At 45.6% G+C, this 18126-nt stretch overlaps 1 protein-coding gene across 1 annotated transcript in view; it reads right to left on the reverse strand.

Annotated features, from left to right (window-relative positions):
- Positions 1–18126, reverse strand: part of LOC106568183 (netrin receptor UNC5C) — a 241333-nt gene that overhangs the window by 60855 nt on the left and 162352 nt on the right. Inside the window, 1 exon segment of the mRNA XM_014138292.3 lies at positions 4208–4311. Coding sequence (XP_013993767.2) covers positions 4208–4311 — 104 coding nt within the window.

Genomic DNA, 18126 nt, shown 5'->3' on the forward strand with positions numbered 1-18126 from the left:
GTCCCTCTCCTCCTTTCATCCTCTCTCCTTCTCTCCATGTCCCTCTCCTCCTTTCATCCTCTCTCCTTCTCTCCATGTCCCTCTCCTCCTTTCATCCTCTCTCCTTCTCTCCATGTCCCTCTCCTCCTTTCATCCTCCATCCTTCTCCCCCTGTCCCTCTCCTCCTTTCATCCTCACTCTTTCTCTCCCTGACCCTCTCCTCCTTTCATCCTCTCTCCTTCTCTCCATGTCCCTCTCCTCCTTTCATCCTCGCTCCTTCTCTCCATGTCCCTCTCCTCCTTTCATCCTCCCTCTTTCTCTCCCTGTTCCTCTCCTCCTTTCATCCTCTCTCCTTCTCCCCCTGTCCCTCTCCTCCTTTCATCCTCTCTCCTTCTCTCCCTGTCCCTCTCCTCCTTTCATCCTCTCTCCTTCTCTCCATGTCCCTCTCCTCCTTTCATCCTCCCCCCCTCTCTCCCTGTTCCTCTCCTCCATTCATCCTCTCTCCTTCTCTCCCTGTCCCTCTCCTCCTTTCATCCTCTCTCCTTTTCTCCATGTCCCTCTCCTCCTTTCATCCTCCCTCTTTCTCTCCCTGTTCCTCTCCTCCTTTCATCCTCTCTCCTTCTCCCCCTGTCCCTCTCCTCCTTTCATCCTCTCTCCTTCTCTCCATGTCCCTCTCCTCCTTTCATCCTCTCTCCTTCTCTCCATGTCCCTCTCCTCCTTTCATCCTCCCTCCCTCTCTCCCTGTCCCTCTCCTCCTTTCATCCTCCCTCCCTCTCTCCCTGTTCCTCTCCTCCTTTCATTCTCTCTCCTTCTCTCCCTGTCCCTCTCCTCCTTTCATCCTCTCTCCTTCTCTCCATGTCCCTCTCCTCCTTTCATCCTCCCTCTTTCTCTCCCTGTTCCTCTCCTCCTTTCATCCTCTCTCCTTCTCCCCCTGTCCCTCTCCTCCTTTCATCCTCTCTCCTTCTCTCCATGTCCCTCTCCTCCTTTCACCCTCCCTCCCTCTCTCCCTGTTCCTCTCCTCCTTTCATCCTCTCTCCTTCTCTCCCTGTCCCTCTCCTCCTTTCATCCTCTCTCCTTCTCTCCATGTCCCTCTCCTCCTTTCATCCTCCCTCTTTCTCTCCCTGTCCCTCTCCTCCTTTCATCCTCTCTCCTTCTCCCCCTGTCCCTCTCCTCCTTTCATCCTCTCTCCTTATCTCCCTGTCCCTCTCCTCCTTTCATCCTCTCTCCTTTTCCCCCTGTCCCTCTCCTCCTTTCATCCTCTCTCCTTATCTCCCTGTCCCTCTCCTCCTTTCATCCTCTCTCCTTCTCTCCATGTCCCTCTCCTCCTTTCATCCTCCCTCTTTCTCTCCCTATCCCTCTCCTCCTCCCTCTTTCTCTCCATGTCCCTGTAATCGATGACTCAGGCCTTAGAATTCACCACAACATTGTCAGGTTGTAGAATAAGGATGATGTGGGGTAGGGAGGGGTGCTACTTGGCAGATGGAGGATAATACACAGTGACACAGTTTAGGAGCCCTGCTCTTATTGCCGATAACTACACGTTGTCCCTCCCTTGCCCACATTGTGATGACTGGCCAGCCTTCAGGAAATACCCAAACATGGACATGAAAAGCCCAGTGAGGCAGCAGCTGAAAGAGGAGTATTTTTCTGGGCATTAGAATGTGTGGAACAACTCAGTATTATTATAATAGAATGACTGAGACAAGCTACTGAAAAAACAATGTTCAATTCTGACATAAAGAGAGTTTGACATAGGATATAACTTCTACTTCTAGTTATTGGCATTGTCTAATTTAGTTCAGTAAGGCATCCTGATTGGTCGGCATACCTGAGCCAGATACAATACCATCTTAAAGCAGATACATTTTTTATTTTATTTCACCTTTATTTAACCAGGTAGGCCAGTTGAGAACAAGTTCTCATTTACAACCGCGACCTGGTCAAGATAAAGCAAAGCAGTGCGACAACAACAACACAGAGTTACACATGGGATAAACAAAGGTACAGTCAATAGCACAATAGAAACATATATATACAGTGTGTGCAAATGAAGTAGGGAGGTAAGGCAAAAAATAGGCCATAGTGGCGAAGTAATTACAATTTAGCAATTAACACTGGAGTGATAGATGTGCAGATGATGATGTGCAAGTAGAAATACTGGTGTGCAAAAGAGCAGAAAAAAACAAAAACAAATATGGGATGAGGTAGGTAGTTGGTTGGATGGGCTATTTACAGATGGGCTGTGTACAGCTGCAGCGATCGGTAAGCTGCTCAGATAGCTGATGCTTAAAGTTAGTGAGGGAGATATGTCTCCAACTTCAGTGATTTTTGCAATTCGTTCCAGTCATTGGCAGCCGAGAACTGGAAGGAAAGGCGGCGAAATGAGGTGCTGGCTTTGGGGATGACCAGTGAAATACACCTACTGGAGCGTGTGCTACGGGTGGGTGTTGCTATGGTGACCAGTGAGCTGAGATAAGGTGGAGCTTTACCTAGCAAAGACTTATAGATGACCTGGAGTTAGTGGGTTTGGCGACAAATATGTAGCGAGGAGAGCATACATGTCGCAGTGGTAGGTAGTATATGGGGCTTTGGTGACAAAACGGATGGCACTGTGATAGACTGCATCCAATTTGCTGAGGAGTGTTGGAGGCTATTTTGTAAATGACATCGCCGAAGTCAAGGATCGGTAGGATAGTCAGTTTTACGAGGGTATGTTTGGCAGCAAGAGTGAAGGAGGCTTTGTTGCGAAATAGTAAGCCGATTCTAGATTTAATTTTGGATTGGAGATGCTTAATATGAGTCTGGAAGGAGAGTTTACAGTCTAGCCAGACACCTAAAGCCTTGGCCAGGTCGATGAAGATGGCTGCACAGTACAGTACTGTCTTTTATCGATGGTGATTATGATATCGTTTAGGACCTTGAGCGTGGCTGAGGTGCACCCATGACCAGCTCGGAAACCGGATTGCATAGCGAAGAAGGTACAGTGGGATTCGAAATGGTTGGTGATCTGTTTGTTGACTTGGCTTTTGAAGACTTTAGAAAGGCAGGGCAGGATGGATATAGGTCTGTAACAGTTTGGGTCTAGAGTGTCTCCCCCTTTGAAGAGAGGGATGACCGCGGCCGCTTTCCAATCTTTAGGAATCTGAGACGATACGAAAGAGAGGTTGAACAGACTAGTAAATAGGGGTTGCAACAATAATAATAATTTTAGGAAGAGAGGGTCCAGATTGTCTAGCCCAGCTGATTTGTAGGGATCCAGATTTTGCAGCTCTATCAGAACATCAGCTGTCTGGGTTTGGGTGAAGGAGAAGCGGGGGGGGGGGTTTGGGCCATTTTCCTATGGGGGGTGCAGAGCTGTTGGCCGGGGTTGTGGTAGCCAGGTGGAAAGCATGGCCAGCCGTAGAGAAATTCTCGATTATCGTGGATTTATCGGTGGTGACAGTGTTTCCTATCCTCAGTGCAGTGGGCAGCTTGGAGGAGGTGCTCTTATTCTCCAGTGAACCAAGGGCTATATCTGTTCTTCAAAAATGTTTGAAAGGGGCATGCTTACAATACAACTTAGATACAATACAACTTAAATCTCAAATCTACCAGGCCACTTAAAATATACACCCTCTTAAGATTCTAACAATCACTATTAATACATGTTTTTATTAAAACAAGCTTCCAGGAATGTGGTTGATGGTGGGAGCCATAACACATCAGGAACAATGGTAATTGAGGATGAGGAAATTAGCTTTAACCGTCCCTGCAGCTCTACTACCAAACCTCTCCTTCAGAGCAGGACAATTCATTTGGCTAATCTTCCCTGCAGGAAGTGCAATTGAAGGATTTCCTTCAACTTTATCGGTGGGTAAAAAAAGACACAATGAGGCTGGAAAACATTTGGTTGTTTTAAGAGCTGTACATCGTATTGCTTTGTCATGTTGTGGCGGCAGAGCCAGCTCTATTCGTTATGTGAGGAGGGCTTGGAGTTGCCATCTGTTAAGGAGGAGTAGAGACATGGGGTCCCAGTGTATCTGACATTATGGGGCTACAGCTTTAGGCTCTGCTGCTTACAGTAGCTCCAGCGACACAACAAAGTTCTGCATTTTCAGGCTGACTTTCAGGATCAGTGTTTGTTAACCAGTTAAGGTTACCTGCTTTACTTGACTATTTATGTTCAGTCATTGGACGACCAAATACCAGAGAGTCACTGTAGCTTTGAGCCATAACCTTTGACCCTTACCTCAGCAGCAGGGATTCCTTCTGGGGGGCGGCACTGAAGAAGCACTTCCTGTTCTAGAGACACTTCCTTTCCCAGAGGCTCCTGGTCAAACGTCTTCCTGAGATCTGGAGAAAGACAAACCATAGATAAACATTATGTAACATATCCCCCACATGACATGGCACTGATGTCTTTGACATGGTAACTGACGTCTTTGACATGGTAACTGACGTCTTTGACATGGTAACTGATGTCTTTGACATGGTAACTGATGTCTTTGACATGGTAACTGATGTCTTTGACATGGCAATGATGTCTTTGACATGGTAACTGATGTCTTTGATATGGTAACTGATGTCTTTGACATGGTAACTGACGTCTTTGACATGGTAACTGACGTCTTTGACATGGTAACTGATGTCTTTGACATGGTAACTGATGTCTTTGACATGGCAATGATGTCTTTGACATGGTAACTGATGTCTTTGACATGGTAACTGATGTCTTTGACATGGTAACTGATGTCTTTGACATGGTAACTGAAGTCTTTGACATAGTAACTGACGTCTTTGACATGGTAACTGACGTCTTTGACATGGTAACTGACGTCTTTGACATGGTAACTGATGTCTTTGACATGGTAACTGACATCTTTGACATGGTAACTGACGTCTTTGACAAGGTAACTGACGTCTTTGACATGGTAACTGACGTCTTTGACATGGTAACTGACGTCTTTGACATGGTAACTGACGTCTTTGACATAGTAACTGACGTCTTTGACATGGTAACTGACGTCTTTGACATGGTAACTGACGTCTTTGACATGGTAACTGACGTCTTTGACATGGTAACTGACGTCTTTGACATGGTAACTGATGTCTTTGACATGGTAACTGACGTCTTTGACACGGTAACTGACGTCTTTGACAAGGTAACTGATGTCTTTGACATGGTAACTGACGTCTTTGACAAGGTAACTGACGTCTTTGATATGGTAACTGACGTCTTTGTTATGACAATGATGTATTTGATTAAAAAAAGGCTTTGAAGCTTGTAGACAGTCGTTTCTCAATACACAGCTATAATATTTCCTGCATTTAGCAGCATTTCCCAAACACGGTCCTTTTGGTTTTTGCCCTAGCACTACACAACTGAATCAAATAATCAACTGATCATCATCAACCAAAACATGCACTCCTTGGAACTACTCTCTCTCTCTCTCTCTCTTTCTCTCTCCATCTCTCTGTCCCTCTCTTTCTCTCTCCATCTCTCTCCATCTCTCTCTCTCTCCATCTCTCTCTCTCTTTCTATCTCTCTGTCCCTCTCTTTCTCTCTCCATCTCTCTCTCTCCATCTCTCTCTCCATAGCCCTCTCTCTCTCTCTCTCTCTCTCTCTCTCTCTCTCTCTCTCCCTCTCTCTCTCTCCCTCTCTCTGTCTCTCTCTCCCTCTCTCTGTCTCTCTCCATCTCTCTCTCCCTCTCTCTCTCCCTCTCTCTCAATTCAATTAAATTAAATTCAAGGGGCTTTATTGGCATGGGAAATATATGTTAACATTGCCAAAGCAAGTGAAATATATAATAAACTAAAGTGAAATAAACAATAAACATGAACAGTAAACATTACACTCGCACATTACTATCTCTCTCTGTCTCTCTCCCTCCCTCTCTCTCTCGCTCTCTCTCTCTCAGGGTGTTTTCACAAATAGTCCTCTTTAAAATAATCGATTCCTTTCACCTATTTTGTGGGCCAAGTCCTCTTTGCATTCACATTGCTATGTTTAGAAAGGAACCAATATATTTTTCCAACATTCATTCAATTCACTCTGGGTGTTTACAAAGTGCAGAACAAGCCATTCACATTTAGTTAAGATATGAGCCACAATAAATGTAATCAGAAGATACTATTAGCATGTAAATATTATTGGTAACAGAATTCAATAATTAAACAGATTAAGTAATGCTCTAATTTTAAATTGTACACCCAATGTAGGCCATTACCCCTTTAAGAGCTAGAATAGATTTTGTACACTTCCTTATAATTCTCACCAAATATGTTGTCTCACACTATTCAAATTCCTCAATTGAAAAAACAGTCTATAGATCACATATTGCAAATGTGGTTTCCATGTGTTTGATACCATTCCATTTGCTCCGTTCCAGACATTATTATGAGCCGTCCTCCCCTTAGCAGCCTTCACTGAGTTCCTTTAAAGTGATCACACTGCACAAAAAAATTTTAAGAACCGCATTGAATTCACAAAGATTTACTGAAAGGGACCAAGTGTGAAAACTCAATATATACAAAAGTGAAATAAACAATAAAAATGAACAGTAAACATTACACTCAACAGAAGTTCTGAAAGAAAGAAGACATTACAAATGTCATATTATCTCTCTCTCTCTCTCTCTCTCTCTCTCTCTCTCTCTCTCTCTCTCTCTCTCTCCTCTCTCTCTCTCTCTCTCTCTCTCTCTCTCTCTCCTCTCATTGCACAGAAAGCCTAAAGAGTCGGAGGTGGATGGTGGGGAGCTGCTGAGAAAGGGACCAATATTTCTCCAGTGTGTGAGCCTGATGGAGAAGGGCAGGACCGGGACAGCAGGGGCAGAGGGGGAGCGTCATGCCACACTGAAACCCAAAGCTCATTAGACATATATCATCACCTGCTGGGACACAGGCTGACAGAGGAGCAGGAAGGGAGCTGTAGCACTACAATTGCAAGAGAACAGACTCAGTGGAGCATCAAGTACACAGTCGTACACTCAAACTCCAGTGACAGCACTTTCCACAGCCTGCAATATCCCTGTTCTAATTTTGAACCACACTAACTCCCTGACACAGAACTTTAATCAAACAGAGTAACCACATTTACGGAATAGTCTAGAATAACAATGTTCCTGTATAGGAAAAAACGAAAGTTAATGCAGTAGTGAGTTAATACAGTGGTGAGTTAATGCAGTAGTGAATTAATGCAGTAGTGAGTTGATGCAGTAGTGAGTTAATGCAGTGGTGAGTTAATGCAGTGGTGAGTTGATGCAGTGGTGAGTTAATGCAGTGGTGAGTTAATGCAGTAGTGAGTTAATGCAGTGGTGAGTTAATGCAGTAGTGAGTTAATGCAGTAGTGAGTTGATGCAGTAGTGAGTTGATGCAGTAGTGAGTTAATGCAGTGGTGAGTTAATGCAGTAGTGAGTTGATGCAGTGGTGAGTTAATGCAGTGGTGAGTTAATGCAGTGGTGAGTTAATGCAGTGGTGAGTTAATGCAGTGGTGAGTTAATGCAGTGGTGAGTTGATGCAGTGGTGAGTTAATGCAGTGGTGAGTTAATGCAGTGGTGAGTTAATGCAGTAGTGAGTTGATGCAGTGGTGAGTTGATGCAGTGGTGAGTTAATACAGTAGTGAGTTAATGCAGTAGTGAGTTGATGCAGTGGTGAGTTAATACAGTAGTGAGTTAATGCAGTAGTGGTTATTTTTGTTTCTATCTGTAAACATTTTGTTGAGTGTGTGTATGAATTTAAATGTTCATGCAGTTCGATTCTTGTTTAGACATATTGCAAATCCAGTCACCAAATATAGAATATAGCCCATAGTGTCTACTAGCACACACGCACACACACACACACACACACACACACACACACACACACACACACACACACACACACACACACACACACACACACACACACACACACACACACACACACACACACACACACACACACACACACACACACACACACACACACAAAGTCTCAGAGCCATGCTCCACACCCACAGTAACTCCCTGCCACAGTGTGTAATCCCTGAGAATGGGCTGGAGGAGCTGATATGAACCCTACTCTGACTATCTCTGGTAAAGCAAGCATGGACCAGCCCTGCTTACAAAGCAAAGAAAGCCCACAGCTGAAAGGCAAGCCAAGCTGAAAATGATATATTCTCTATAAGTACACTGAGTCAAGGGTTTCCATGAACTCTTCCTCTGAGTTTTTAACCCCTCAGCGGCCATCGGTACACAACCAAGAGAAAAGCAAAGCATACACTTTCACATACTGTACAACACAGGAGGCTCATAGTAATGTGGAATCCATGTGTTTGATGTATTTGATACCAATCCACCTCTTTATGTCAGTTTGAAATGAAATGGTTCACTTCAGATCTTTCTGCTGTAGGGCCAGATAAGCATGCAATCAGTGACCTATATGGATGGACATAGTGGGTCCGGTATAAGAGCAGAATATTACTCTTCAGAAAGTCAGAGACCGAGAGTCAAGGATATTTGTGATGTGGTTGTGATGTCGTGAGAGAGAGCTTCCTCATTTCTTTGGGTCAGAACTCCCGAACATCAGTTTCTACTCTCAGCACCGCTCAGTAACCATGGAAACCACCATTTGGGGTAGTTAAGCATTCCACCAACTTCTGTAGAAAGATTTAGTCAGATTCTCCTTAAATCAGGTCATTCTGGAATGTGATAGAATAGGGTTGCTATAGACATCCTGTGCGAATATAAAATAGGGATTTATGGTTGTAGATGGCTTTAGCATTTTGTTTTTGGTTTCTGGAAGAAAGAAGATCTGCAGACACACAGATCCAAAAATGCTCCACCAAGCTGGTTCAGAAATGGTCTCCTCGTCACCATTGTATTGTGAGCAAACTAGAACCCACAAACGCCCACATCCACACAATCTGACTGCTACCCACTGGCAAGTCTGAATCTGCTGCTGACATAGAAAGAGAGGGAAGGAGAGGAAGAGAGGGAGGGAGGAGGGGGAGAAAGGGAGTGGGAAGAAGGGAGAGAAAGAGAGGGAGGAAGAGAGAGATACAGAAAGAGAGAGAGGGAGAGAGAGAGGATCTCAACCAATGCTATTAAAGGGAAACTTCACAATTTTTCAACTTCATATTCATCATCTCCAGCAACACCCCAGCATCAACATAGCCTACTAATTGTCTACTAATTGGTTGATGATGCCATTGGAAACACTTATCTATATCATTTTTACTACAAAACAGAAACGCGCCATTTTCACATATGTTGATGTTGGGGTGGTGCTGTAAATGATGAATAGTGCAGCTCAAATTCCCCTTTAAAGAACTGTGATGTTGGGGTGGTGCTGTAAATGATGAATAGTGCGGCTCAAATTCCCCTTTAAAGAACTGTGATGTTGGGGTGGTGCTGTAAATGATGAATAGTGCGGCTCAAATTCCCCTTTAAAGAACTGTGATGTTGGGGTGGTGCTGTAAATGATGAATAGTGCGGCTCAAATTCCCCTTTAAAGAACTGTGATGTTGTGGTGGTGCTGTAAATGATGAATAGTGCGGCTCAAATTCCCCTTTAAAGAACTGTGACGTTGTGGTGGTGCTGTAAATGATGAATAGTGCGGCTCAAATTCCCCTTTAAAGAACTGTGACGTTGGGGTGGTGCTGTAAATGATGAATAGTGCGGCTCAAATTCCCCTTTAAAGAACTGTGATGTTGGGGTGGTGCTGTAAATGATGAATAGTGCGGCTCAAATTCCCCTTTAAAGAACTGTGACGTTGTGGTGGTGCTGTAAATGATGAATAGTGCGGCTCAAATTCCCCTTTAAAGAACTGTGATGTTGGGGTGGTGCTGTAAATGATGAATAGTGCGGCTCAAATTCCCCTTTAAAGAACTGTGATGTTGTGCAGCAGGCCGGAAAGCTTACCCCCCCTAGTCTTGGTGGCCATTTGATTAATTGTTCAAAAGTCTATTGGCTCGGGGTTAGAAGCTAGCCTTTTGGACCTAGACTTGGCGCTCCGGTACCTCTTGCCGTGCGGTAGCAGAGAGAACAGTCTATGACTTGGGTGACTGGAGTCTTTGAAAAATTATGGGGCTTCCTCTGACACCGCCTAGTATATAGGTCCTGGATGGCAGGAAGCTTGGCCCAAGTGATGTACTGGGCTGTACGCACTACCCTCTGTAGCGCCTTATGGTCGGATGCCGAGCAGTTGCCATACCAGGCGGTGATGCAACCGGTCAGGATGCTCTTGATGGTATGTACAGCTGTAGAACCTTTTGAGGATCTGGGGACCCATGCCAAATCTTTTCAGTCTCCTGAGGGGGAAAAGGCATTGTTGTGCCCTCTTCACGACTTTCTTGGTGTGTTCGGACCATGATAGTTTGTTGGTGATGTGGACACCAAGGAACTTGAAACTCTCGACCCGCTCCACTACAGCCCCGTCGATGTGAATGGGGGCGTGTTCGGCCCTCCTTTTCCTGGAGTCCACGATCAGCTCCTTTGTCTTGCTCATGTTCAGTTGGCTTCACTATCTCCTGTCTCCTGTTAATCAACCAATCAAATGCCTTTATAAAGCCCTTTTTATATCAGCAGATAAAGTGCTTATACAGAAACCCAGCCTAAAACCCCAAAGAGAAAGCAATGCAGATGTAGAAGCACAGTGGATAGGAAAAACACAGTGAAAAGGCAGGAACCTAGGAAGAAACCTAGAGAGGAACCAGGCATGGAGGACTATCCCCATAGAGAGAAGTACAACTGGAATAGAAACATGTCATTGATCATCTCACCGCTCCATATCCCCTACAGGAAGAGAAGAGGTCAACTCTCATTCTCATTACAAATTAGGATCTATAAATACTTTAATCAGTTATAGAACCCATTTCCCTTTATGGTTGTGAGGTCTGGTGTCCGCTCACCAACCAAGAATTCACAAAATGGGACAAACACCAAATTGACACTGCATAGCAGAATTCTGCAAAAATATCCTCAGTGTACAAAATCCAGAAAAGAGCCATTAAATTCTACAACCACTTAAAAGAAAGCGATTCCCAAACCTTCCATAACAAAGAAATCACCTACAGACAGATGAACCTGGAGAAGAGTCCCCTAAGGAAGCTGGTCCTGGGGCTCTGTTCACCAACACAAACAGACCTCACAGAGCCCCAGGACAGCAATACAATTAGACGCAACCAAATCACGAGAAAACAAAAAGATAATTACTTGACACATTGGAAAGAATTTACAAAAAACAGAGCAACTAGAATGCTATTTGGCCCTAAACAGAGAGTACACAGTGGCAGAATACCTGACCACTGTGACTGACCCAAACATAAGGAACGCTTTGACTATGTACAGACTCAGTGAGCATGGCCTTGCTATTGAGAATGGCCGCTGTAGGCAGACCTGGCTCTCAAGAGAAGACAGGCTATGTGCACACTGCCCCCAACATGAGGTGGAAACTGAGCTGCACTTCCTAACCTCCTTCCAAATGTATGACCATTTTAGAGACACATATTTCCCTCAGATTACACAGATTCACAAAGAATTTGAAAACAAACCCAATTTTTATAAACTCCCATATCTACTGGGTGAAATACTGCAGTGTGCAATCACAGCAGCAAGATCTTTGACCTGTTGCCAGAAGACAAGGGCAACCAGTGAAGAACAAACACCATTGTAAATGCAACCCGTATTTATGTTTATTTATTCTCCCTTTTGTACTTTAACTATTTGCACATCGTTACAACACTGTATATAGACATAATATGACATTTGAAATACCTTTATTCTTTTGGAATTTCTGTGAGTGTAATGTTTACTGTTCATTTTTATTGTTTATTTCACTTTTGTTTATTATCTACTTCACTTGCTTTGGCAATGTTAACATAAGTTACCCATGCCAATAAAGCCCTTGAATTGAAAGGAATTGAGAGAGAGAAATATTACAAAAGCGAGACAATGAGAAATAGAGGTAGAGAGAAACAAAATGAGAATCTCCTGAGTGATATTTTACAACCCTGTCTCCCTCCTCTTTGCTCTCCTCCTCCCAGGCTGAGGCGATGTGGAGCTGTGTGCGCAGCAGGGGTGGGCTTAAGGCTGAGTAGACATCCCTGTGGAAGTCGCACCATTCCCTCTTAAACCACAGGAATACGTTGGCCTCCCCAAGCCTCCCTACAGCTCCCAGCTAACATGACATCTGACTTCCATTATGCTAAGTGCATGGTGTTTGGCTACTTGTCATGCTAAATTAACAGAAATCTCAGTTATGTTTTTATCCGACGCATTCTCTCTCTTAATAAACAATTAAACCCTGATTCAGACGTAAACTAGAGGACTGGTAACCAAAGACAATTACCAAGGTGAAACATAATTAGTTTGACTAGTTTGACTAGTTTTGTGAGAAATAACAAGGCCACAAACAAATACAATTTCAGTGTAAGTCCCTAAGTCATTTGAGGGACATTCTTTGTTGTACCCATTTCAGGGTCTCTATGGGGTTTAATGACTGTATCGAAACACCTCAAGAATGGTGCAAGTCACTCTGAGGAAGGGGTCACAACAAGTAGAGAATATCACTGTGAAGTTGCATAAAAAGAAAAGTAAAAGTGATTAATTTTTAAAAAAGCACTAGTGATCTATAAGATAGAAATATATTCGTATCCCCGAAGGGTACGTCAGGTCAAAGGTATCTCAGCGTAACCATGGAGAGGGAGGTGGAGTCTGGTAAATCACTGGCCAGTGAGAGTCAATGTCATAGTAACAGACGGGACCGATGGAGTGCAATAACTCAAAATAACGCACACACACAAACCCTCCTACACGCTGACAAAACACACCACGACAGCCCCACAAATCACACAATAAAAAGAATACCCTGGGTCCACAGTGCACAGCCTTCACAACTCCACCCGCCTCACAGTGTTAACTAACATTGATCACTGTATGCCCCCCCACCACCACCCAACCACCATCTGTATTTATCAGCCCTGAGTGCCCCTGATTAAACCATCTGTTTTGGGAAGAGGGTGAGAACGAGGGGGCCAATGGGGAAACCATCACAGAGTTTCCACTAGTCTGCAGAGAAGGACTGAGGCTGTCTGTGAGGTGGGGGGGGGGGGGGAGAGAGAGAGAGAGAGAGAGAGAGAGAGAGAGAGAGAGAGAGAGAGAGAAAGAGAGAGAGAGAGAAAGAGAGAGAGAGCAATCCATTCAGGACAATCTAATAGAAGGAGAAGAGAGAGGGACCCATTCTAATAGGAGGAAAAGAGAGATATCCATTCTAATAGTAGAAGAGAGAGGGATCCAATCTAATAGGATGAAAAAAGAGAGGGATCCATTCTAATAGGATGAGAAGAGAGAGGGATCCATTCTAATAGGCGGAGAAGAGAGAGATCCATTCTAATAGGATGAAAAGAGATAGATACATTCTAATAGGAGGAGAAGAGAGAGGGATCCATTCTAATAGGAGGAGAAGAGAGAGGAATCCATTCTAATAGGAGGAGGGAAGAGTGAGGGATCAATCAAAAAGGAGGAGGGAAGAGAGGCATCCATTCTAATAGGATGAGAAGAGAGAGGGATCTATTCTAACACGAAGCCTCCAGTGATGATCCATGGCCCGGAGCCTGTAGGGATGATCCATGACCCGGAGCCTGTAGAGATGATCCATGGCCCGGAGCCTGTAGGGATGATCCATGGCACGAAGCCTCCAGAGATAATCCATGGCCCGGAGCCTGTAGGGATAATCCATGGCAAGAAGCCTGTAGGGATGTTCCATTGCCCGAAGCCTCCAGAGATAATCCATGGCAAGAAGCCTGTAGGGATGTTCCATGGCCCGGAGCCTGTAGGGATGATCCATGGCACGAAGCCTCCAGTGATGATCCATGGCACAAAGCCTCCAGTGATGATCCATGGCGCGGAACCTGTAGTGATAATCCATGGCCCGGAGCCTGCAGTGATGATCCATGGCACAAAGCCTCCAGTGATGATCCATGGCACGGAGCCTGCAGCGACGGTCCCCTGTCCAGAGCCTCCAGCGACGCTCCCCAATCCGGAGCCTCCTGCGACGCTCCCCAGTCCGGAGCCTCCAGCGACGCTCCCCAGTCCGGAGCCTTCAGCGACGCCCTCCAGTCCGGAGCCTCTGGCGATGATCCACGGTCTGGTTCCTCCGGTGACACAGAAGCGGGGGGATCAGCGGGCGGTGTGGGAGCTACGCCCCGAACCAGAGCCGCCGCCAAGTATAGATGCCCACCCGGACCCTCCCCTATAGGTTCAGGTTTGCGGCCGGGAGTCCGCACCTTTGGGGGGGGGGGGGGGGGGGGGGGTACTGTCACGCCCTGACCTGAGAGAGCCGTTTTTCTCTGTTTAGTTAGGTCAGGGTGTGATATGGGGTGGGAATTCTATGTATTTTCTTTCTATGTTTTGGCCAGGTATGGTTTCCAATCAGAGGCAGCTGTCTATCGTTGTCTCTGATTGGGAACCATACTTAGGTAGCCTTTTCCCACCTGTGTTTTGTGGGTAGTTGTTTTCTGTTTTGTATTTCGTTACCTGACGGAACTGTTTGGCTTTTCGTTATGTTTCTCTGTTCTAGTGTTTCATTTGTTTAATAAATCAATATGAACACTTACTACGCTGCGCTTTGGTCCTCTCTCTACGACAGCCGTAACATTCTAATATGAGAAGAGAGAGATCAATCAAAAAGGAAGGGGAAGTGAGGGATCCATTCTAATAGGAGAAGAGAGAGGGATCCATTCTAATAGGAGGAGAAGAGGGAGATCCATTTTAATAGGAGGAGAAGAGAGAGGGATCCATTCTAATAGGAGGAGAAGAGAGAGATCCATTCTAATAGGAGGAGAGAGAGGGATACATTCTAATAGGAGGAGAAGAGAGAGATCCATTCTAATATAGAAGAGAGAGGGATCAATCACAAAACAGAGGGGAAGAGAGGGATCCATTCTAATAGGATGAGAAGAGAGAGGGATCCATTCTAATAGGAGAAGAGAGAGGGATCCATTCTAATAGGAGAAGAGAGAGATCCATTCTAATAGGAGAAGAGAGAGATCCATTTTAATAGGAGAAGAGAGAGATCCATTCTAATAGGAGAAGAGAGAGATCCATTCTAATAGGAGGAGAAGAGAGATATCCATTCTAATAGGAGGAGAAGAGAGATATCCATTCTAATAGGAGGAGAAGAGAGAGGGATCCATTCTAATAGGAGAAGAGAGAGAGATCCATTCTAATAGGAGGAGAAGAGAGAGTGATCCATTCTAATAGGAGGAGAAGAGAGAGGTATCAATCAAAAAAGAGGGGAAGAGAGAGATCCAATCTAATATGAGAAGAGAGAGGGATCAATCAAAAAGGAGGAGGGAAGAGAGGGATCCATTCTAATATGAGAAGAGAGAGGAATCAATCAAAAAGGAGGAGAAGAGAGAGATCCATTCTGATAGGAGAAGAGAGAGGGATCCATTCTAATTGGAGGAGGGAAGAGAGAGGGATGAATCAAAAAGGAGGAGGGAAGAGAGGGATCCATTCTAATAGGATGAGAAGAGAAAGGGATCGATTCTAACAGGAGAAGAGAGAGGGATCCATTCTAATAGTGTAACTTCCGGTTTGGAGCGAGCAGTCGCACTACTCTTCGCTCCACAGGTAATATTACACTTCACTACATTACAACGGCTTGATTTGTTTGATCTGAGCAATTCTTCTTAGCTAGCTACATAGCCGTCTTTGTATCAAAGATAATTGTGTAGTTTTAGAGTAATTGAGTAATTATCAAGGCTAGCTATCTTCGTCCTCCTAACGTAGTCAACACTCCTAGCTGCTAGCTAGCTAGTCATCACTGCTGGCTAGCCAACTTCTACCGACTAGCAGCACTGTAGAAACTATTACATTACAACGTAATGACTTGATTAGTGTGGTGTTAGTGTTAGTTAGCCAGCTACATAGTTGTCTTTGCTGTCTCTGTATCTAAGATAGTTGTGTAGTTTGAGTAATTATCGAGGTGAGCTAGCCAGCCGCGACGCGGCGCCAGACTTAGTCAACACACCTAGTCATCATTAACCCACTGCTAGCTAGCCAACCGTTACCGACTAGCAGCGCTGTAGATACTAATACTTTACAACGGAACGATTTGACTAGTGTAGTGTTAGCTAGCTAGCTACTTAGTTGTCTTTGTCATAGCTTGATAATTGTGTAGTTTAGTAATTACCGAGGTTAGCTAGCCAGCCATCGAGGTCAGCTAGCCTGCTATTTCCGTCCCCCACGACGCCATTTTTCCTAACCCAGCCAACTATTACCGACGAGCAGCATTGTAGAAACTAAATACATACAAGGAACGTCTTGATTAGTGTTATGTTAGCTAGCTAGCTACAAAGTTGCTTTGTATCATGACAAGGTGTAGTACTGAAACTATCGAGGTTACCTAGCCAGCTACACGTTCAAAGTCAACAACGCAGCCACTGCTAGCTAGCCTACTCCACCAGCCAGCAGTACTGTATCATTTTAGTCAATAAGATTTTTGCAACGTAAGCTTAACTTTCTGAACATTCGAGACGTGTGGTCCACTTGTCAGTCCAATCTCCTTTGCATTAGCGTAGCCTCTTCTGTAGCTTGTCTACTATGTGTCTGTCTATCCCTGTTCTCTCCCCTCTGCACAGGCCATACAAATGCTCCACACCGCGTGGCCGCTGCCACTCTAACCTGGTGGTCCCAGCGCACACGACCCACGTGGAGTTCCAGGTCTCCGGCAGCCTCTGGAACTGCCAGTCTGCGGCCAACAAGGCTGAGTTCATCTCAGCCTATGCTACCCTCCAGTCCCTAGACTTCCTGGCGCTGACGGAAACATGGATTACCACAGATAACACTGCTACTCCTACTGCTCTTTCCTCGTCTGACTACGTGTTCTCGCATACCCCTAGAGCATCGAGCCAGCGGGGTGGTGGCACTGGAATCCTCATCTCTCCCAAGTGGACATTCTCTCTTTCTCCCCTGACCCATCTGTCTATCTCCTCATTTGAATTCCATGCTGTCACAGTTACCAGCCCTTTCAAGCTTAACATCCTTATCATTTATCGCCCTCCAGGATCCCTTGGAGAGTTCATCAATGAGCTTGACGCCTTGATAAGTTCCTTTCCTGAGGATGGCTCACCTCTCACAGTTCTGGGTGACTTTAACCTCCCCACGTCTACCTTCGACTCATTCCTCTCTGCCTCCTTCTTTCCACTCCTCTCCTCTTTCGACCTCACCCTCTCACCTTCCCCCCCTACTCACAAGGCAGGCAATAAGCTTGACCTCATCTTTACTAGATGCTGTTCTTCCACTAATCTCATTGCAACTCCCCTCCAAGTCTCCGACCACTACCTTGTATCCTTTTCCCTCTCGCTCTCATCCAACACTTCTCACTCTGCCCCTACTCGGATGGTATTGCGCCGTCCCAACCTTCGCTCTCTCTCTCCCGCTACTCTCTCCTCTTCCATCCTATCATCTCTTCCCTCTGCTCAAACCTTCTCCAACCTATCTCCTGATTCTGCCTCCTCAACCCTCCTCTCCTCCCTCTCTGCATCCTTTGATTTCCTCTGTCCCCTATCCTCCAGGCCGGCTCGGTCCTCCCCTCCTGCTCCGTGGCTCGACGACTCACTGCGAGCTCACAGAACAGGGCTCCGGGCAGCCGAGCGGAAATGGAGGAAAACTCGCCTCCCTGCGGACCTGGCATCCTTTCACTCCCTCCTCTCTACATTTTCCTCTTCTGTCTCTGCTGCTAAAGCCACTTTCTACCACTCTAAACTCCAAGCATCTGCCTCTAACCCTAGGAAGCTCTTTGCTACCTTCTCCTCCCTCCTGAATCCTCCTCCCACTCCCCCCCCTCCTCCCTCTCTGCGGATGACTTCGTCAACCATTTTGAAAAGAAGGTTGACGACATCCGATCCTCGTTTGCTAAGTCAAACGACACCGCTGGTCCTGCTCACACTGCCCTACCCTGTGCTTTGACCTCTTTCTCCCCTCTCTCTCCAGATGAAATCTCGCGTCTTGTGACGGCCGGCCGCCCAACAACCTGCCCACTTGACCCTATCCCCTCCTCTCTTCTCCAGACCATTTCCGGAGACCTTCTCCCCTACCTCACCTCGCTCATCAACTCATCCTTGACCGCTGGCTACGTCCCTTCCGTCTTCAAGAGAGCGAGAGTTGCACCCCTTCTGAAAAA

The sequence above is a fragment of the Salmo salar genome, chromosome 13, assembly GCF_965601325.2.
Source record: "Salmo salar chromosome 13, fSalSal1, whole genome shotgun sequence".
Classification (NCBI taxonomy): Eukaryota; Metazoa; Chordata; class Actinopteri; order Salmoniformes; family Salmonidae; genus Salmo; species Salmo salar.